The 23,532-nt window shown below is 42.8% G+C and overlaps 1 protein-coding gene across 5 annotated transcripts in view; it reads right to left on the minus strand.

The window, feature by feature from the left end:
* ogdhb (oxoglutarate dehydrogenase b) overlaps nucleotides 1-23,532 on the minus strand; it is a 43,328-nt gene that overhangs the window by 12,550 nt on the left and 7,246 nt on the right. For 3 of the 5 annotated variants that reach the window (XR_016495904.1, XM_090234009.1, XM_090234008.1), the window contains exons 3-8: nucleotides 14,730-14,918; nucleotides 14,547-14,640; nucleotides 3,296-3,411; nucleotides 3,035-3,189; nucleotides 1,902-2,048; nucleotides 1,564-1,669 (exon numbers count right to left, since the gene is read on the minus strand). Coding sequence is in view for 4 of the 5 variants with exons in the window: in XM_090234009.1 (XP_090090135.1) it covers nucleotides 1,564-1,669; nucleotides 1,902-2,048; nucleotides 3,035-3,189; nucleotides 3,296-3,411; nucleotides 14,547-14,640; nucleotides 14,730-14,918 (807 nt within the window). In the remaining variant the exon portion in view is untranslated. The remainder of the gene's footprint in view (nucleotides 1-1,563; nucleotides 1,670-1,901; nucleotides 2,049-3,034; nucleotides 3,190-3,295; nucleotides 3,412-14,546; nucleotides 14,641-14,729; nucleotides 14,919-23,532) is intronic. The other 2 variants (XM_090234010.1, XM_036976933.2) reach the window with 1 other exon arrangement.

Raw genomic sequence — 23,532 nt, forward strand, 5'->3', positions numbered from 1 at the left:
AATTGTAATTATTTGCCTACCTTCTCATGCCTTTTGCACACAATGTATATATAGACTCCCCTTTTTTCTACTGTGTTATTGACTTAATTGTTTACTCCATGTGTAACTCTGTGTTGTCTGTTCACACTGCTATGCCTTATCTTGGCCAGGTCGCAGTTGCAAATGAGAACTTGTTCTCAACTAGCCTACCTGGTTAAATAAAGGTGAAATAAAATTTTAAAAAATGTAAAAAAAATGTACTTTCCACATTGTGTTACCAGGGGAGTTTCCACATTGTGTCACCAGGAGAGTTTCCACATTGTGTCACCAGGAGAGTTTCCACATTGTGTCACCAGGAGAGTTTCCACATTGTGTCACCAGGAGAGTTTCCACATTGTGTTACCAGGAAAGTTTCCACATTGTGTCACCGGGAGAGTTTCCACATTGTGTCACCAGGAGAGTTTTCACATTGTGTTACCAGGAGAGTTTCCACATTGTGTTACCAGGAGAGTTTCCACATTATGTCACCAGGGGAGTTTCCACATTGTGTCACCAGGAGAGTTTCCACATTGTGTCACCAGGAGAGTTTCCACATTGTGTTACCAGGAAAGTTTCCACATTGTGTCACCGGGAGAGTTTCCACATTGTGTCACCAGGAGAGTTTTCACATTGTGTCACCAGGAGAGTTTCCACATTGTGTCACCAGGAGAGTTTTCACATTGTGTCACCAGGAGAGTTTTCACATTGTGTTACCAGGAGAGTTTCCACATTGTGTCACCAGGAGAGTTTCCACATTGTGTCACCAGGGGAGTTTCCACATTGTGTCACCAGGAGAGTTTCCACATTGTGTCACCAGGAGAGTTTCCACATTGTGTTACCAGGAAAGTTTCCACATTGTGTCACCGGGAGAGTTTCCACATTGTGTCACCAGGAGAGTTTTCACATTGTGTCACCGGGAGAGTTTCCACATTGTGTTACCGGGAGAGTTTCCACATTGTGTTACCGGGAGAGTTTCCACATTGTGTTACCAGGAGAGTTTCCACATTGTGTTACCAGGAGAGTTTCCACATTGTGTCACCAGGGCTAACAGGTCTGTGAGAGCCGGAATTACTGGTTTGTTGGTGATCAAATACTTATGTCATGCAATAAAATGCAAATTAATTACTTAAAAATCATACAATGTGATTTTATGGATTTTGTTTTAGATTCCGTCTCACACAGTTGAAGTGTACCTATGATAAAAAATGACAGACCTCTACATCCTTTGAAAGTAGGAAAACCTGCAAAATCGGCAGTGTATCAAATACTTGTTCTCCCCACTGTATATACTGTACTCTATACCATCTACTGCATCTTGCCTATGCCGTTCGGCCATCGCTCATTCATATATATTTATGTACATATTCTTATTAATTTACACTTGTAAGGTAGTTGTTGTGAAATTGTTAGGTTAGATTACTCGTTGGTTATTACTGCATGGTCGGAACTAGAAGCACAAGCATTTCGCTACACTCGCATTAACATCTGCTAACCATGTGTATGTGACAAATATTTGATTTGCTCTCTACTGGCTGTATAATTTACCTCATCAGCAGCTTCCAGGTTGGAGTCAAACTGACAGAAGATCTGATCCAGCTCCTTATGGATCACATTGGCCAACACATTCAACCTCCCCCTGGGGAGAGAGAAACTACGATAGACTTTTAGCTTTCATGTACAGTATAGTAAATGTTACAGGTCTAATGAACAATCTATCTGGCTTTTCCAGTAAAGAACAAGTAGTTGTAATGGAAACTGTGAATATTCCCGGGAACCCAGCAACCAGGAGAGCTACAACAGTAGGTTGAGACCGGTGTCTAGTACTACCGTAGCGACGCTACGTGTGGGGCAGCCTGTGATTGGCATTTCCATGGTAACAGTACCTGTGGGGCATGCCCATGATGATGCTCTCTACTCCGTTCATGCTGGACTTGTCGATGATGGTCTTCAGGGCCGGGATGAGAGACTCACAGCCCTCCAGACCAAAACGCTTCTCTGATGACCACTTCCTCTGGAGGAACTCCTCGAACCTGACCAACAGGAAGTCATACAAGGTTAGGCCCCGCTCACTCCTCATTTTACCCAGTCCAGAATCCAGTCATAGAGTTATACAGTGAAGTCCAGAATTATTGGATCCCTTGACAAAGAGCAAAAAAGACTGTATAAAATAATACAAATACTGATCTATATTGTATGTAAAAAAAAATACATTAAAATTATATTATTTTATACTAATACAATTGCTCAGAAAAATAGATTTTGTTTGATCTTAGGGGCTCCCGAGTGGTGCAGCAGTCTAAGGCACTGCATCTCAGTGCTAGAGGTATCATTACAGACCCTAGTTTGATTCCAGGCTGTATCACAACAGGCCATGATTGGGAGTCCCACGGGGCTGCGCACAATTGGCCCAGCATCGTCCGGGTTTGACCGGGGTAGGCCGTCATTGTAAATAACTATTCGTTCTTATCTGACTTGCCTAGTTAAATGAAGGTTACATAAATTCAAAACAACAGACCATTCCTCCATACATAATCAATCCTTGATAACCTTTGTCTGCGCTTATGGACTGCCCTCTTCAATTCAAACCACGGGTTTTCAATGGGGTTCAAGTTCAGAGACTGCAGAGATGGCCATTGCAAAATGTTGATTTTGTGGTCAAGTAACAATTTCTTTGTGGATGTTGATGTGTGTTGGGGGTTATTGTCTTGCTGGAAGATCCACTTGCGGCCAAGTTTCAGCCTCATGGTAGAGGCAATCAGGTTTCTGGCTAAAATGTCCTGGTACTGGGTAAAGCTCATGATGCTGTTGACCTTAAGGACCCCAGGACCAGTGGAAGCAAAATAGCCCCATAATATCGAATATGTACCATCATATTTTACAGTAGGGAAGAGGTATTTTCTGCATTTGCATTGTTCTTTTGAAGGCCAAACCCACCACTGGTGTGCGTGGCCAAAGAACTCTATTTTTGTGTCATATGACCATACTTAAAGACACACAGACAGACACACAGACATACTTGGTGGATCGAACCATTCTGGTCAGCAAGGTCCTCTTCTCCTCCAGGGTAAACTGCATGACACCTGGCCTCTCAAACTTCTGTCTGATCCACTGGCACTGCTCCAGGTCATTAATGAACATGAACTCTACCCCAATAGACTGACAGTATGCCATCTACAGGACAGGAAAAGAGAGGTGAGGTCAGTGTGTGCATGTGTGTGCTATTTTTGTTAGTAATGACTAAGTGTGTGTTGTATACGATGCGGCGGATCTACTTTACCTCGAGGCGGCTTATGATCTCTCTGAGGGGCAGAACGCTCTCGCTGCCCCCGATGAAGGTGGTGGTGGGGAGCCGGAACACCTTGTCCAGGTCAGACTCATCCAGACCATAAAACCCTGCCATCATCACCATGGAGACAGAGGATAGGGGTGAAGAAACAAAATATAATGTCAGGAGAGAGGATGTGGTGATCCGAGAAAGAGAGAGAGGAAGAAAGAGGGAGGGAGGGAGGGAGAGTGAGGGGGGGCATGGAGATGGAAGGCAAATATAAACATCAAACCTACTTGATATCTAGAGAAACACTTTATTCGAATCTAAGTTAAACATACAGCCAAAAAACTCAGCATTGATTGGTTAAAAGCTAATAGAGGCACAGCATTAGTTTGATGGACAAAAACAGGTTTATTGCATGACACAAGAGAGATGGGAGGGATAGGATCAGGTGACAGAGAGCGGAAGAGTTGAAAAGAAAGAGGGGGAAGAGACAATACCAATGTTAAAATGGAGAAAGGTGTTGGAGAGAGAGGTGACAAATGTAATTCTGCTTCTAGAATACTGTACCTTTAGATTCTAGAAATTCTATTATAGAGTGGTATAGCAACAGGAGAGAGGGATGATGTCCTGTCTGGAATGAAAGGGTGAGTGATGATGCAAATACAAAATGGAGGCAGGCAATGGCGTGCACTTGATAGGATGTCACAGAGAATCCTAACATGTGGAATTGTTTTAAGATGGTCAAACTGAGGATCACTTAACTATTTGATTTAGAATTTTAGAACCCCTTTAAGTATAAAAAAAGTATTTAAATAAGTGTTTGATGAAACACTGAATTTGACCTTTCTGCTATTAGCCCATAGAAATACATTGAATAACAAATTCATGCATGTAAAAAAAAATCATCAAAAGGAAGTTTGTTTTAAAATGTCTGTCCTATATCTGAGCAATACAAGAAAGATCAATATATATATATATATATATAAATATATATATACATTTTTTTTTAAATGGACACTAAACAATCTCCATATATACTTCCATTAGTTTTTTTAAAAGCTGGTACGGCTACCTTCAGACTAGTCTTGTGAGGCTTGTGGGCGTCCTAGAGAAAAACATCTCATCTTTCCATAGGGGCTCATATTAGTGTGTAGAACAAACTAATCAGATGCTACAGATGTTTTCGTGAGAAGACCGATTTTCGCGATGTCTCATGGTCTGACGAACACCGCTGTAGCTCGGCCACCTTCCACCGCAGATGTGGAAGGCTACATTTGGTGGATGCGGTGGATTGATACACAGCCCATGCAAAACAACATATCTCTAGTTTAAACATACTTTCTTTTGTCATTATTTTGTTACTGCTTATTAGATTTCCGTGGGGGCACAGACATCGCCTCTAGAGGTTTAAACAATATGGTCATTTTCAGATATACAGGGTAAAGTTGATAATTTCATAACGAGGACAGCAAACATTTTTGCAAGAACTCCATAAAAACATCCAACATCCGATTTAGAGATGGGGCTGAAATCCTTTATAGTTGTGCTATATATTCATTGGCTATGTCATAGCTAATTTGTAAATTATAAATATTGATACATTAGTAGCTCAAACACTTAATCTGCAAAAATGACAAGTTCATTTGTGGGTGATGGTGATTTCAGAACCAAAGTGGAGGGACAAAAAACAGGCTGCATTGCCCCCTAATCTGATAGCGGTAATGAGATGGTAAATGCCTAGTCTCCCTTATGGCTCAACTCAGGTGCCTACATTGTTACGCTGGTCGTCGGATGATAAATGACCGGACCAAGGTGCAGCGTGGAAGGCATACATTCTCTCTTTATTTGAAAACGTAACACCGGGGAAAAACAATGAACACAAACCGAACGTCAAGCTAGTCGTGCATAAAGCAACAAACAAAGACAAGATCCCACAAAACCCAAAAGGAAACTGACAATTTATATCTGATTTCCAATCAGAGACAACGATAGACAGCTGCCTCCGATTGGGAATCAAACACACCAACATAGAAACAGAAAACCTAGAATGCCCACCCTAATCACACCCTGACCTAACCAAATAGAGAAATAAAAAGGCTCTCTAAGGTCAGGGCGTAACAGTAGTACCCCCCCCCCCCCCCCCCCCCCCACACCCCCAGGTCCGGGTGGGGGCATCTATGCTTCTGTGGAACCGGACCATGGATCATCACTGGAGGCTTCGTGCCATGGATCATCACTGGTGCGTGGAGCTGCCACAGGGCTTACCAGGCTGGGGAGACACACTGGATGCCTGGTACGTGAAGCCGGAACAGGTCTCACCGGACTGGGGAGATGCACTGGACGCCTGGTGCTTGGAGCAGGGACCAAATACACTGGGCCGCGGAGGCGCACTGGAGATCTCGAGCGTAGAGCTGGCACAACCCGTCCTGGCTGGATGCCCACTTCCGCCCGGCAAATGCGGGGGGCTGCCACAGAGCTATGACCGTAGCATTATGACCACAGTGTAATGTTATGACTATAGCGTAGCATCATGACTGTAGCATAGAGTTATGACTGTAGCATTATGACCATAGCGCAACGTTATGACTGTAGCATTATGACCATAGCGCAACGTTATGACTGTAGCATTATGACCATAGCGCAACGTTATGACTGTAGCGTAATGTTATGACTGTAGAGTAACGCTATTACTGTAGCGTAATGTTATGACTGTAGTGTAACATTATGACTGTAGTGTAACATTATGACTGTAGCGTAGCGTTATGACTGTAGCGTAACGTTATGACAGTAGCGTAGCGTTATGACTGTAGCGTAACGTTATGACTAGCGTAGCGTTATGACTGTAGCGTAGCGTTATAACTGTAGCGTAACGTTATGACTGTAGCGTAACGTTATGACTGTAGCGTAGCGTTATGACTGTAGCGTAGCGTTATGACTGTAGCGTAACGTTATGACTGTAGCGTAACGTTATGACTGTAGCGTAATGTTATGACTGTAGTGTAACGTTATGACTGTAGCGTAACGTTATGACTGTAGCGTAGCGTTATGACTGTAGCGTAGCGTTATGACTGTAGCGTAACGGTATGACTGTAGCGTAACGGTATGACTGTAGCGTAATGTTATGACTGTAGCGTAACGTTATGACTGTAGCCTAACGTTATGACTGTAGCGTAACGTTATGACTAGCGTAGCGTTATGACTGTAGCGTAGCGTTATGACTGTAGCGTAGCGTTATAACTGTAGCGTAACGTTATGACTGTAGCGTAACGTTATGACTGTAGCGTAGCGTTATGACTGTAGCGTAACGTTATGACTGTAGCGTAACGTTATGACTGTAGCGTAATGTTATGACTGTAGTGTAACGTTATGACTGTAGCGTAACGTTATGACTGTAGCGTAGCGTTATGACTGTAGCGTAGCGTTATGACTGTAGCGTAACGGTATGACTGTAGCGTAACGGTATGACTGTAGCGTAATGTTATGACTGTAGCGTAACGTTATGACTGTAGCCTAACGTTATGACTGTAGCGTAACGTTATGACTGTAGCGTAACGTTATGACTGTAGCGTAACGTTATGACTGTAGCGTAGCGTTATGACTGTAGCGTAACGTTATGACTGTAGCGTAGCGTTATGACTCTAGCGTAATGTTATGACTGTAGCGTAACGTCATGACTGTAGCGTAGCGTTATGACTGTAGTGTAACATTATGACTGTAGCGTAACGTTATGACTAGCGTAACGTTATGACTGTAGTGTAACATTATGACTGTAGCGTAGCGTTATGACTGTAGCGTAGCGTTATGACTGTAGCGTAGCGTTATGACTGTAGCGTAGCGTTATGACTGTAGCGTAACGTTATGACTGTAGCGTAACGTTATGACTGTAGCGTAGCGTTATGACTGTAGCGTAATGTTATGACTGTAGAGTAACGTTATGACTGTAGCGTAGCGTTATGACTGCAGTGTAACATTATGACTGTAGCGTAACGTTATGACTGTAGCGTAGCGTTATGACTGTAGCGTAATGTTATGACTGTAGTGTAGCGTTATGACTGTAGCGTAATGTTATGACTGTAGTGTAACGTTATGACTGTAGTGTAACATTATGACTGTAGCGTAACGTTATGACTAGCGTAACGTTATGACTGTAGCGTAATGTTATGACTGTAGAGTAGCGCTATTACTGTAGCGTAATGTTATGACTGTTGTGTAACATTATGACTGTAGCGTAATGTTATTTATGTAGCGTAATGTTATGACTGTAGCGTAATGTTATGACTATAGCGTAATGTTATGACTGTAGCGTAACGTTATGACTCTAGCATAGCGCTTGACTGCAGCGTAATGTTATGACTGTAGCGTAATGTTATGACTGTAGCGTAATGTTATGACTGTAGCGTAATGTTATGACTGTAGAGTAGCGCTATTACTGTAGCGTAATGTTATGACTGAAGCGTAGAGCTATGACTGCAGCGTAATGCTATGACAGTAGTGTAGCGCTATTACTGTAGCGTAACGTTATGACTGTAGTGTAATGTCATGACTGTAGTGTAGCGCTATTACTGTAGCATAACGTTATGACTGTAGCATTATGACCATAGTGTAGTGTTATGACTGTAGCGTAATGTTATGACTGTGGTGTAACATTATGACTGTAGCGTAACGTTATGACTGTATTGTAACATTATGACTGTAGCATTCCGACTGTAGCGTAATGTTATGACTGTAGCGTAATGTTATGACTGTAGAGTAGCGCTTTTACTGTAGTGTAACATTATGACTGTAGCGTAATGTTATGACTGCAGCGTAATGTTATGACTGTAGAGTAGCGCTTTTACTGTAGAGTAACGTTATGACTGTAGCGAAATGTTATGACTGTAGAGTAGCGCTTTTACTGTAGAGTAACGTTATGACTGTAGCGTAACGTTATGACTGTAGCGTAGCGTTATGACTGTAGCGTAATGTTATGACTGTAGCGTAGCGTTATGACTGTAGCGTAATGTTATGACTGTAGCGTAATGTTATGACTGTAGCGTAATGTTATGACTGTAGCGTAATGTTATGACTGTAGAGTAGCGCTATTACTGTAGCGTAATGTTATGACTGAAGCGTAGAGCTATGACTGCAGCGTAATGCTATGACAGTAGTGTAGCGCTATTACTGTAGCGTAACGTTATGACTGTAGTGTAATGTCATGACTGTAGTGTAGCGCTATTACTGTAGCATAACGTTATGACTGTAGCATTATGACCATAGTGTAGTGTTATGACTGTAGCGTAATGTTATGACTGTGGTGTAACATTATGACTGTAGCGTAACGTTATGACTGTATTGTAACATTATGACTGTAGCATTCCGACTGTAGCGCAATGTTATGACTGTAGCGTAATGTTATGACTGTAGAGTAGCGCTTTTACTGTAGTGTAACATTATGACTGTAGCGTAATGTTATGACTGCAGCGTAATGTTATGACTGTAGAGTAGCGCTTTTACTGTAGAGTAACGTTATGACTGTAGCGAAATGTTATGACTGTAGAGTAGCGCTTTTACTGTAGTGTAACGTTATGACTGTAGCGTAACGTTATGACTGTAGCGTAACGTTATGACTGTAGCGTAACGTTATGACTGTAGCGTAACGGTATGACTGTAGCGTAATGTTATGACTGTAGCGTAGCGTTATGACTGTAGCGTAATGTTATGACTGTAGCGTAGCGTTATGACTGTAGCGTAGCGTTATGACTGTAGCGTAACGTTATGACTGTAGTGTAGAGCTATGACTGTAGCGTAACGTTATGACTGTAGCGTAGAGCTATGACTATAGCGTAATGTTATGACTATAGCGTAGCATTATGACTATAGCGTAATGTTATGACTATAACTATGGTTCCCTAAAAGAGGGAAACGAGGTACAACATGCTATGGGGAGCCGCACTATCGCGATCTACATTCACACTTGACAAGGTTAATGAATTCCCCCCCTTGCTGGAAGCCCCGCCATCCACAGATGATAAGCGTGAGGCTCGGATTCATTCCTTCAATTTAATACCACTCTTCATCGAGCCCAGGACCTGGTGGTGCGGGGCCAAACAGGTGTTGTAACTCGTTCCCTCCTTCAGGGAACAGTAGTTATAGTCATAACGCTACGTTCCCTTTCAGTCAGTCAACTTCGGTATAACATAATATGGGGAAATATAATCACGCCCCAAGCCGACCCCAACAGATACTAAATGAAAACGTCCCATGACAGACCACCCAGATCTGACCCCGCCAGATGCGGCTGTCTGGGTATTGTGCACACGGCACTCTGCTTAGTGACTTTCCCCTGTCCCAGCCGTAAGAATCCTGTGGGCCTCTCTATCTGAGAGTGTAGTCTTAGGGACACAGTCAACCAGTACGTAGGGAATTGGTGACAGTTTGGAATCAGGCTGCAGCAGTATGGGGGCTAGTGGAGCAAGAGGAATTATAGGATCCTGGGTATAGTAGTCTAGTAGGTGTGTCCATACTTCCAGCTGTGAGATCATACAGTCTATCTTTTCCCCAGAGATGTCTGGGGGACACAGAGAGAGAGACACACACACATACGTGTTAGTGAAATGTACACACACATGGGTTAGTGACACACGTGCGCACATGCTCACACACAGACAAGACACATTCTGGTGCACACCCACAGATGTCTCTTAAACACACATTCAAACCAGGATATTGCTTCACATTTTCACATTAGCATTTTCTCAAAGGTGTTGAGTGTCCTGTCAGCTAAAAGTGACAGCCAGTCAACCAGCCAGTCAATCAGTCCGTCTACTGAAGCTCAACAATAACAGTTTTGAGCCACACAGAACCAAAGGGCTGAAGAGAACTCATTGACCCTAACACCACATAGGCTATCTATCTGTACATTCCATGTCATCACTCTTTTTTGAACTCTGTAACTCTTTCAGTGCACACTCACACGCACGCACGCATATGCAGACAGTACACACACCCACATGCACACACACACACACACACACACACTCACTGCCTTCCCTATCGTTTGTGTGAATGTCACTAGAATAGCGTGCTGACAATGACGGGTTGTTTTACGTGAAGGCCTTGTGAGAAAGCAAGGTGGCACAATAAGACCAGTCCCCAACGTCATCATGATATTGTCAGACCTTTTAACCCCCAGTCCCCCATGCAGTTAACCCTACATGGGTTGTGGGGGTGGGGAAACACACATTTCCATGTGGAACGTTCTGACAGATTGCATGATGGCATCAATGTGGGAATTCCAGAAGAGAATTCCAGAAAAGAACCCTTATGTTTTATTCTCTTATCTCTAGCATGTACATGGATACTATGGAATATTAGTGTTTTACAAATGTGGGATCTTAATTTGATCACTCTTTTGTTGCTGAGAATTTACCTGCACCACAGGAAATGTATATTAGCTCTGTGATTTAGATAAATTTACTGAAAACTCACACTAACACACAGTTATATTAACAGCATCAGACTGTTAAACAGCCATCACTAACATTGAGTGGCTGCTGCCAACACACTGACTCAACTCCAGCCACTTTAATAATGGAAATTGATGTAAAAATATATCACTAGCCACGTTAAACAATGCTACTTAATATAATGTTTACATACCCTACATTACTCATCTCATATGTATATGTATATACTGTACTCTATATCATCTACTGCATCTTTATGTAATACATGTATCACTAGCCACTTTAAACTATGCCACTTTGTTTACATACCCTACATTACTCATCTCATATGTATATACTGTACTCGATACCATCTACTGCATCTTGCCTATGCCGTTCTGTACCATCACTCATTCATATATCTTTATGTACATATTCTTTATCCCTTTACACTTGTGTGTATAAGGTTGTAGTTGTGGAATTGTTAGGTTAGATTACTTGTTGGTTATTACTGCATTGTCGGAACTAGAAGCACAAGCATTTCGCTACACTCGCATTAACATCTGCTAACCATGTGTATGTGACAAATAAATTTGATTTGATTTTGAGCATTGCACTTTTCATGTAGCATACTTTTGACCAGCTAATAGCCTAACCACAAATCAAGCAACATTATGGCAATATAGGTCAAATTAAGATCCGACATCTGTATGTGTACTGTAAGAGATCATTACCTAGAGATTACCAAGGCAGGAAGAAGGAGTGATCAGGTAACAGTATGTGTAGAGATAACTAGATAACTAACAGTACGACAATCTGACTCTGTTCCTTAAACGTGACTGAGAATGACTGAAACAAAATGTCGGCACATGATATTTATCCATGGCATATGCAACACTAGCACAGCCATATATATATAGTTTGGCTAGCTGCTATAAGTAGCAGCATGTACAGTTGAAGTCGGAAGTTTACATACACTTAGGTTGGAGTCATTAAAACTTGTTTTTCAACCACTCCACAAATGTCTTGTTAACAAACTATAGTTTTGGCAAGGCGGTTAGGACATCTACTTTGTGCATGAAACAAGTCATTTTTCCAACAATTGTTTACAGACAGATTATTTAACTTATAATTCACTGTATCACCATTCTAGTGGGTCAGAAGTTTACATACACGAAGTTGACTGTGCCTTTAAACAGCTTGGAAAATTCCAGAAAATGATATCATGGCTTTAGAAACTTCTGATAGGCTAATTGACATCAATTGGAGGTGTACCTGTGGATGTATTTCAAGGCTTACCTTCAAACTCAGTGCCTCTTTGCTTGACATCATGGAAAAATCAAAAGAACTCAGCCAAGACCTCAGAAAACAAATTGTAGACTTTCACAAGTCTGGTTCATCCTTGGGAGCAATTTCCAAATGCCTGAAGGTACCACGTTCATCTGTACTAACAATGGTACGCAAGTATAAACACCATGGGACCACACAGCCATCATACCGCTCAGGAAGGAGACGAGTTCTGTCTCCTAGAGATGAACGTACTTTGGTGCGAAAAGTGCAAATCAATCTCAGAACAACAGCAAAGGACCTTGAGAAGATGTTGGAGGAAACAGGTACAAAAGTATCTATATCTACTGTAAAACGAGTCCTATATTGACATAACCTGAAATGTCACTCAACAAGGAAGAAGCCACTGCTCCAAAACCGCCATAAAAAAGCCAGAGTACGGTTTGCAACTGCACATGGGGACAAAGATAGTACTTTTTGGAGAAATGTCCTCTGGTCTGATGAAACAAAAATAGAACTGTTTGGCCATAATGACCATCGTTATGTTTGGAGGGAAAAGGGGGAGGCTTGCAAGCCGAAGAACACCATCCCAACCGTGAAGCACAGGGGTGGCAGCATCATGTTGTGTGGGTGCTTTGCTGCACTTCACAAAATAGATGGCATCATGAGGAAGCAAAATGATGTGGATATATTGAAGCAACATCTCAAGACATCAGCCAGGAAGTTAATGTAACAGCAGATTTCCTCCTCTTCATCTGAAGAGGAGTAAGGATCGGACCAAGATGCTGCGTGGTGAGTGTTCATGACGATTTTAATAAGAAAAGCCTGAACACTGTGAAATACAAAACAATAAACAATAACCAAACCGAAACAGTCCCGCGTGGCACAAACACTGACACAGGAAACAAACACCCACAAACCAACATTGAAACCCAGGCAACCTAAATATGGTTCTCAATCAGGGACAACGATAAACAGCCGCCTCTGATTGAGAACCATATCAGGCCAAACATAGAAATGGAAAAACATAGAAAAACACACATAGACTGCCCACCCCAACTCACGCCCTGACCAAATAAATAAAGACAAACGTGGTCTGAACGTGACAGTTAAATCTTGGTCGCAAATGGGTCTTCCAAATGGACAAAGACCCCAAGCACATTTCCAAAGTTGTGGCAAAATGGCTTAAGGACAACAAAGTCAAGGTATTTTAGTGGCCGTCACAAAGCCCTGACCTCAATTCTACAGAAATTTGGTGGGCAGAACTGAAAAAGCATGTGCGATCAAGGAGGCCTACAAACCTGACTCAGTTACACCAGCTCTGTCAGGACGAATGGGCCATAATTCGCCCAACACATTGTGGGAAGCTTGTGGAAGGCTACCCAAAATGTTTGACCCAAGTTGAACAATTTAAAGGCAATGCTACCAAATACTAACTGAGAGTATGTAAACTTCTGACCCACTGGGAATGTGATGAAATAAATAAAAGCTGAAATAAATCATTCTCTCTACTATTATTCTGACATTTCACATTCTTAAAATAAAGTGGTGATCCTAACTGACCTAAGACAGGGAATTGTTATTAGGATTACATGTCAGGAATTGTGAAAAACAGAGTTTAAATGTATTTGGCTAAGGTGTATGTAAAATTACGACTTCAACTGTATGCTATAGTAGAGGCTAAGGGAATTCCATAGTTGGGTGACAGGTGGGTTTAACCATGTGGAGGGTGAGGATGGGAGTGTAGGGTTAGGGTTTTAGATGTGGTGACAGACCATATTTGAGGCCTAAATCATGGAAGTCTCCATTACCCCCTTAACCCCTCCCCTCCTCTCCTCACCCAATTTGTCACTGGAGGTGATGATGTCAGAGGAGGGAGGACCAGCTAAGATGCCCAGAGTGTAACGTCTGTTGTTAAATGAAGACCAAGGTGCAGCGTGGGAGGTGTACATTTTCTTTCATTTGAAATGTTCCACCAAAAACAATAAACAACTCAACGAACGTAAAGCTAGGAGTGCAAACACATGCAACACACAAAGACAAGATCCCATAACAGAAGGTGGGAAAAAGGGCTGCCTAAGTATGATCCCCAATCAGAGACAACGATAAACTGCCTCTGATTGGGAACCATACTCGGCCAACAAAGAAATATAAAAATAGATTTCCCACCCTAGTCACAACCTGACCTACCAAACAGAGAATTTAAAGGATCTCTAAGGTCAGGATGTAACATCCAGCTGCGCCACGTGGTGACTCCGAATCTACAGGGGGCAGGAGGGGCAGGTCCGAGAGAAGGAGGGAGCAACAAATTGAAAAAATAAATAAATAAACAAACAAAACAGAGAAAGAGAGCAGAGGGGAGGGAGGAAACAGAGAGGTGAAAGACAAAATATATAAACAAAGTAGAAGCAAAAAAGATGTCATTATTTTTGTTTAAGAAAGGAAGGGAGAAGACAGAGGGAAAAGAAAGAAAGACAATCAATCAGAAAGATGAATCAGAGTTGGCGCCACACAGCAGCGAGATGAGGCAGGCGCACATTTCTCACCAACTTTCTTCAAGCCCAGCATTACTGGGGACTCATCAAAGTCTATCACACCGATGTCCAGAGGGTCCAGCTTGGCTATGTGGTGCCCCCGCACCTAGACACATACAGGGCAACCACACTCAGTGTGTGTGTGTGTGTGTGTGTGTGTGTGTGTGTGTGTGTGTGTGTGTGTGTTTACAGTACCTGGTACGCTCGTACGAGTGACTGTACAGCCAGATGGTCCTCCACTAACTTCTCCATGTTAGGTTGAGCTTCAACCATCGCCTGGGCGTTGGCCAATTCCAGAGTAGCACCACCCAGAGGAGGAGGGCTCTGATAGGCTGAGCCTGGTGACACCCCAGCGTTGGCATTCCGGAAGAAAATATCCCACGACTTCAGAGAGAGAAGAAATCAAAGAGGGAGGAGGAGAAACATACTTCAGCTTGGTTAGAAATCTATCAATCCAGGTATGCTAGGTATTCACCATGATATGACATGGTTAAATGGTATTTACACAGTAATAACCTATGAATTACTAGTGTTCCTTTTGGAATAAAAACAAAACACCACTACATTTAGTACCAGGTAGTTAGTTAACAATTGCATTGCCTAATAATATCTACTCAACTTAGGTCACCAAAGTTAAAGTCATTTAGCCTTGTCAGTCACAGTGAGTGCTACAGAAAAGGTTTTGCAACATGAGGAAGTGTTGCTGAACAGTAGTGTTGAGGGGTTGGTTCTTAGCTCAGTAATCTATGTTAAGCATTGGTTGACCAGATCAGGCATTACTAAATAAAAGAGTGCCAGCCAGGAGCTAGATAGATTCTGGGTCGCAGTATCACACACCATATCACAACTAGGGTTCTTGTGTTATATAAGCTAGAAGAAACTGTCAGAAAAGCTGTAACCATGCACACACACACACACACACACACACACACACACACACACACACACACACACACACACACACACACACACACACACACACACATAAACATACACATACATGCAGGTAAAAACCATGCATGCATGTGTGTGCACAACCACCGGTCTTCTTTGCTCGCTTTGAGGACAATACAGTGCCACTGACACGACCCGCTACCAAAACCTTCAGGCTTTACTTCACTGCAGCCAACGTGAGTAAAACATTTAAACGTGTTAACCCTCGCAAGGCTGCAGGCCCAGACGGCATCCCCAGCCGCGTCCTCAGAGCATGCGCAGACCAGCTGGCTGATGTGTTTACGGACATATTCAATCAATCCTTATCCTAGTCTGCTGTTCAAGAGGGCCACCATTGTTCTTGTTCCCAAGAAAGCAAAGGTTACTGAGCTAAATGACTATCGCCCCGTAGCACTCATCATGAAGTGCTTTGCGAGACTAGTCAAGGACCATATCACCTCCTCCCTACCTGACACCCTAGACCCACTCCAATTTGCTTACCGCCCCAATAGGTCCACTGACGACGCAATCACACTGCACACTGCCCTAACAAATCTGGACAAGAGGAATGCCTATGTAAGAATGCTGTTCATCGACTACAGCTCAGCATTTAACACCATAGTACCCTCCAAACTCGTCATTACCCTGGGTCTCGACCCCGCCCTGTGCAAATGGGTCCTGGACTTCCTGACGGGCCGCCCCAGGGGGTGAGGGTAGGTAACAACATCTCCACCCCACTGATCCTCAACACTGGGGCCCCACAAGAGTGCATTCTCAGCCCTCTCCTGTACTCCCTGTTTACCCACGACTGCGTGGCCATGCACGCCTCCAACTCAATCATCATGTTTGCAGACGTCACTACAGTGGTAGGCTTGATTACCAACAACAACGAGACGACCTACAGGAAGGAGGCGAGGGCCCTTGGAGTGTGGTGTCAGGAAAATAACCTCACACTCAACGTCAACAAAACAAAGGAGATGATTGTGGACTTCAGGAAACAGCAGAGGGAGCATCCCACCCCCCCCCCCCCCCCCCACCCCATCCACATTGACGGGATAGTAGTGGAGAAGGTGGAAAGTTTTAAGTTCATCAGCGTACATATCACGGGCAAAGTGAAATGGTCCAACCACACAGACAGCGTGGTGAAGAAGGTGCAGCAGTGCCTCTTCAACCTCAGGAGGCTGAAGAAATTCGGCTTGTCACCAAAAACACTCACAAACTTTTACAGATGCACAATCGAGAGCATCCTGTCGGGCTGTATCATCGCCTGGTACAGCTACTGCTCCGTCCACCACCGTAAGGCTCTCCAGAGGGTAGTGATGTCTGCACAACGCATCCCCGGGGGCAAACTACCTGCCCTCCAGGACACCTACACCAACCAATGTCACAGGAAGACCAAAAAGATAATCAAGGACAACAACCACCCGAGCCACTGCCTGTTCACCCCGCTATCATCCACAAGGAGAGGTCAGTACAGGTGCATCAAAGCGGGGACCGAGAGACTGAAAAACAGCTTCTATCTCAAGGCCATCAGACTGTTAAACAGCCATCACTAACATTGAGTGGCTGCTGCCAACATACTGACTCAACTCCAGCCACTTTAATAATGTAAAATGATGTAATAAATGTATCACTAGCCACTTTAAACAATGGCACTTCATATAATGTTTACATACCCTACATTACTCATCTCATATGTATATACTGTACTATAGACCATCTACTGCATCTTGCCTATGCCGTTCTGTACCATCACTCATTCATATATCTTTATGTACATATTCTTTATGCCTTTACACTTGTGTGTATAAGTAGTAGTTTGGAATTGTTAGGTTAGATTACTCGTTGGTTATTACTGCATTGTCGGAACTAGAAGCACAAGCATTTCGCCACACTCGCATTAACATCTGCTAACCATGTGTATGTGACAAATAAAATTAGGGTTAGGGTTTGTTTTGTTGAAGTTGAGTGTGACAGATGGAAATTCAGGAAACTAGCCTTACTCGCAGAGAGGTTAATAGCTTCTACTCCCAGGCAATAAGACTGCTGGACACTTAATAACATGGCTACCCGGCCTACTTGCATTGATCCCCAGTGTTTTTACACTGCTGCTCCTCGCTGTTTATTATCTTGCATTAGTCACTTTACCCCTACCTACATGTACATATTACCTCAATTACCTCAACTAACCTGTACTCCCGCATATTGACTTGGTACCGGTACCCCCTGTTTATAGCCTCGTTATTGTTATTTTATTGTGTTATTCTTTTTACTTTAGTTTATTTAGTAAATATTTTCTTAACCCTTGTGTACTCTTAACATTCTGTATACTCCCCTTGTCCTAAGGGTCAAAAATGACCCGCCTTCACTAAACTCCTAAAATAAAGCAGTTTAATTGAATTTTAAACCCAAAATCTATTTTGTATGAAGAAACAACCTGTCATTCATCACAACCTTTGTGAATATCTGGGTTTTCCCTCTTCACAGTGCAGAAAGACTGTATTTAATCAGTGGACGCCACTCCTTTTTATTACGACACACCTGTCATAATTGTTTTATTTTACTAAAGTAGAGGTTTATTATTATTGTTATTATTATTGCTAAAGGTACTGCATAGGTGTACAAATATTTTTTAGCAAGAGATTACTTGTATAGACTAAGAAAGTGGCAGAAATGTGCAGAAAGGAGTTTTGAATGCATTTTATTGAAGGAAAACAATAACAGTCTTGGACTTTTTTGGCAACATAGTGATATATTCTTATGTACTGTACAATGAGGAATTCTACTACTAGTCCTCCCATTTTTTTTAGCCATTGTCTCCACCCACAAGGTGTATAAACAACAACAATACATAAGAATAAAATAAGATAATAGATACAAAACAAAAATGTGAAGAACATAAATCAATCAACTCTAATTAGCACATGTAGGACAGTATGTAAGTGTGTGTACGTGGACTTTGCAGATGTATTTCTCACATGTGCAGCACATAGTATTTGTGTTACAGTCCTTTGGGGGAAGAATTGGCATCTCCTCCTCTTGCCTGCCCCAGCTGCAGCATCAGGTGGATCAGGACAAGATTCAGCCCCCTGAACAGCTTTCACAAGCGCTGCAGAGGCTGCTTTGCGGTGGAGGCACTCCTTTCTTTGAAAGTGCCTTTCCCAGCTGCTTCAGGAACACCCTCCTATTGTTCCTCTTATCAGGCATCCAGGTAGGGTTGATATTCTTCCATATCACAAAGGCATTGTATAAGGACACATCAATGATGTTATGGAAGATAACCAGTGGCCAGCGGGCAGTCATCCTCCTGCAGCTGTAAGTTCCAATCACCTTGTCCAGATTGTCCACGCCTCCTTTGTTGTGGTTGTAGTCCAGGATGATGGCTGGCTTCCTGTCCTCACGATCACTAATCTCAGCCATTTTGTGCAGTGTGCTTAGGAGGACCACATTCTTGTTCCTCTTTGGGAGGTAAGAAACTAGAATGGTGGTGGGGGTGAAGGCAAACTTTGATTAGAAGGCAGGGGGAGCTCAAGCTTGTTCTTTCTGTGCCAACCATAGTGATCTTCCTCTTCAGGAGCTGCTGGCTAAGTTCATAAGAGGTTAATAAATTGTCACATGTGACATTGTGCCCCCTCAGTCCATCTGTCACATCAAGCACAACCCGCCTCCATCGGTAGGCTTCCCTGTGTAGACTTGCATCTTCCAAGCGTAGCTGGATTGTGTGTCACAGGCAACCCGTATCCTGATGCCATACTTTGCTGGGTTGCAGGGCATATGCTGCCGAAAAGGACAGCAAGCTTTTGACAAAAGAGATTACTATCAGTAATTAGTACCAGTGTCACAGAAAACAATCACATAAACCAATGATATTACTGCAATACATAATAAAATGAAGAGTAAAAATCACTTACATTACAGATATGAAAATAAAAATGTACCTCTGAATGGAACCAGTTGCTCATACACTGTTACTTCAGGCCCAGGGTTGTAGAGGTCTGGCAGACGCTCCACCCACTTCTCCCAGACCTCTCTTATGGCTCCACCCACTTCTCCCAGAACTCTCTTATGGCTCCACCCACTTCTCCCAGACCTCTCTTACGGCTCCACCCACTTCTCCCAGACCTCTCTTATGGCTCCACCCACTTCTCCCAGACCTCTCTTACGGCTCCACCCACTTCTCCCAGACCTCTCTTACGGCTCCACCCACTTCTCCCAGATCTCTCTTACGGTTCCACCCACTTCTCCGAGACCTCTCCTATGGCTCCACCCACTTCTCCCAGACCTCTCTTACGGCTCCACCCACTTCTCCCAGACCTCTCTTACGGCTCCACCCACTTCTCCCAGACCTCTCTTACTGCTCCACCCACTTCTCCCAGACCGCTCCTATGGCTCCACCCCCTTCTCCCAGACCTCTCTTATGGCCGCCAGTTTGTCTCTCACACGTCTTGCAGGTCTTGACTCACGGTTATCAAACCGTAGCATTCTTGAGAAAGTGTGAAAGACTGTCAGTGGCATCGTGGCACGGAAAATCGCCCTTTCACTCTCTGTATCCCACAGACTACATGTAGCCTCGCCTCGGGACCTATACACACCCGCTAAGATTAGCAGCCCTATGTAGGCATTGCGGGTCAATCTCATCCATCCTTTTACAGTTGTCTCCATATTTACAGAAACCCTCCAAATTTGTCTTCTCCAGGATGATTTTTTCGATGGCTGGTGTGATGAACATGTAGAATGTTGAGGAGATGTCCTGGGCATGGGCAACTGCATGTCTTGTGGGCCCTGGGGTCATCCTTATGACTTTTTGTGCTGCCATCCTGCCCTGGTTGTCATATGTTGACAAGGACCATGTTATTTTGCTGTTCTTTGACAAAAATGTCTCTCTTTCAGCTTGGGGGATTTCTTCTTCATCTGGAGATGATGCATCGTGCTCTGGGTTATATTCTTCTTCATCTTCTTCTTCAGATACCTCCTCCTCTTCTAAATCATTGTTCTCTTGTTCCTCCTGGACATCTGAAAAAGTCAGATCTACGACCTGTTGGGCACTGAAACGTGCACTCATGGCTTCAGCAAAGAGAGAACTGGGGGGACTGTCATCTGCAGCACCTTTATAGCCTCTGACTGCATTCCTCATTAGTAAACAATGCTTTCAATAAATGTTTATTTTGTCTGAAATGTTGTTTATTATGTCTGTGAACTTGAGTCATGTGAGGTCGTGGAGGGGAGATGCTGCACCTGCACAATAAAGTTTTTTTAGTTCAATCAGTAGCACACATAATCTACATTTCTCAGTGTGTGTGTGGGGGTGTGTGTGTGTGTCTTTATGGTTTTTGTGGTGTGTAAATTATTTTATAACTGCCGGGTGAAAAATGACCCTAAGACAATCTTTGTACCCTGGTGGTGTACAGCTTTCATGGAAATATGAGGCGATGTTTCCCTTTTTCTAATGTTGGGGTCACTCTATGAAAAGTAATAAAATGTTAAGTTGAAAAAATATAATTTAGGGTCTTTTCTCTGTTAAACATAGTGGCAGGTCATTTTTTACCCTTAAGACAATACAAGGGTTAACTCTTGAAACTGTAATGTTGGTTAAGGGCTTGTAAGTAAGCATTTCACAGTAAGGTCTACTACACCTTTTTCAGCATGTGACAAATGCAATTTAACTAGATTTTAGACACCACAATGACTCCAATACTGTACCTCACTTTCAATGTGTGTGTGTGTGTGTGTGTGTGTGTGTGAGTGTGTGTGTGTGTGTGTGTGTGTGTGTGTGAACCAATATTGCAACTCTCAACACACACTCACTATCTCTCTCTTACACACACACACACACACACCAACAACAATGCCCTTTAACCAACAGACAATGGCTGGAGGGGAGGACTGGACATTCCAGATGAACGAGAGAGCGAGAGAAAGAATGAGGGAGAGAATGAGAGAGAAAATTAGAGTAAGCGTGATGGAGAGAGACAGAATAATGTGCTCAGAGGCAATGTTCCCTCTAAACTGTGTGCATGCGGGACACAGAGAGAAATAACAGCCCACAGAGAGAAGCGCGAGATTGAACTTCACTCAACTTTCTAGAGCAGTGGTCACCAACCAGTCGATCGCAATGTACTGGTCGATCTCCAAGTCAATTGCCAAACATTTCTGTAAAAAACCCACCTATAAAGCCTTTTTATTTGTCTCGGGCTGTTGGCGGTAGGTGTACCCAATTCAACTGCCCTGCGCATGTGTTTGAAGGTACAAACTCTGCGGGCCCTGTGGGCCCTGAAAGCAAATCAAGTGCACTATAAGTTTACCGCTGGCCAATCGTATGGCTCATATTTCAGTGTCTGCAGTAACGTAGCAAGTATAAAAGAAAGCTAAGGCAAAGTTGATATTGTGAGATTTCAAAACATTTAAAACAATGACTAGAGAAAGACTGTCAACGAGTACACCAAAGATCTGATGTTTTTATGAGTGAGTTAAAGTTCTTACTCAGCACTGTCAACACTTTATATTCAACACTTTTATAAACTATAAAATGCACGTTCTTCCTATTTCCACTCAGCGCTTCAACAAGCAGTGCAGCAGTAATGAATGAATTGGAAAGTGGATCTATAGGCCTGTGTTGTTGTTATTATTAGCGACTTGGGTCTTTTTTAATATCAAGGAATATTTCACTTTCTCTGTTCATATGAGTAACAACATGAATTTGTGCACGAGGCAGAAATAATGCGGTGCGACTTAGGTTTCGCCATCAGCTGGAAGACAGGCACCATCAGCTGGAAGACAGGCACCATCAGCCCAGTAAAAAAAAAGCAAATGACTTAAATGTATGTTCACTCAGCTGTGCCTCACAAGTAATACAACAATAGATCTATTAGTGGTGGGATCATATAGCCTACCTTAAAGTTTGAAATAACGTTTACAAATACTTCACAAAAAACAGGGCAATTCAAGCAAGCCAATATGCGGTGATAAAGTATTGGGCCTATAGCTTACTGCACAAACCTCGATGCTACAGTACTGTTTTTAATTGGTTAATGTTGCATAGGCTTACGTTTTTAAGTAATGTTAAAAGAAATCTGAGCGGTAGATCTCAGCTTGCATTTTGACTCAGAAAGTGATGTTGACTCAGAAAATGTTTGTGACCACTGTTCTAGAGTTTTCCCTGTTAACACTATCAATGTTTCCCTTTTACTGTGGTAGTTGTGATTGAATCAATGCAATATTAGCCTCTTTGCAACATACCGAAACAAAACGAACTATGCAAGAGATTTTGTTGTAGTCAGAATGCATCAGAGTAGGATTCTATTGCGTTGACACGCACACACAACTCAGCCCGCACTCTACACAGACCGATGCGGCATAAACAATGAGAGCTGCAGTAGGCCTATATGCAAGTAGACAATTGCCATAATATGGATCTGTACCATTTACTTTGAGCTGGACTGTGTTAACAGCATGAGCAGTCATGAGTAGATGCACTTGTTTTGAGATCAAAGCGAGAGCTACATGTGCACATTATGTTCATATCCTTTGCTAGTTAGTGAGCTATTAGCCCAGTTACATTTCTAGACATCTTTGAAAAGTGAGTCAGGTAAAGAGTTGTTTTATGTCTTAAAGGGGCAGTTTGTATTTTGAGACAGGCTTGAATAAGCTAAGTAGCCAATAGGCAGAGGGTAGCATTATTTGTCTGATTCTCTGTTGGTATGGGAATAATAATGCATTTTATTTTGTAAAGTATCAAACAACACAACAACATTTTCAGTCACCTCCTTGTCTGAAGGATAAGCAGGTTGATGTGGATGAACAGGTTAATGTCAAGCCCTGCATGTTTTTTCAAAGGTTTTATGGAATGTAGGCCAACATTGAACACCACACACTGGATGCTACTGTAGGCTGAATGATAGAACAGCTATTTCCATGTTAAAATGTAATGAGATGCATGTTCTCCATTGTGTTTGATGGTATGTCACTCTGGTAGGCCTATATCATGATCAAACAGCCACAGTAGTCTACTTGGCCACTGGTAAAACTGTAACTTAAAGTGGGTACATCCTCAGTGTTCACAGTAAAC

Source organism: Oncorhynchus mykiss, chromosome 5, assembly GCF_057628025.1.
Source record: "Oncorhynchus mykiss isolate SJ-2025 chromosome 5, ASM5762802v1, whole genome shotgun sequence".
NCBI classification, from domain to species: domain Eukaryota; kingdom Metazoa; phylum Chordata; class Actinopteri; order Salmoniformes; family Salmonidae; genus Oncorhynchus; species Oncorhynchus mykiss.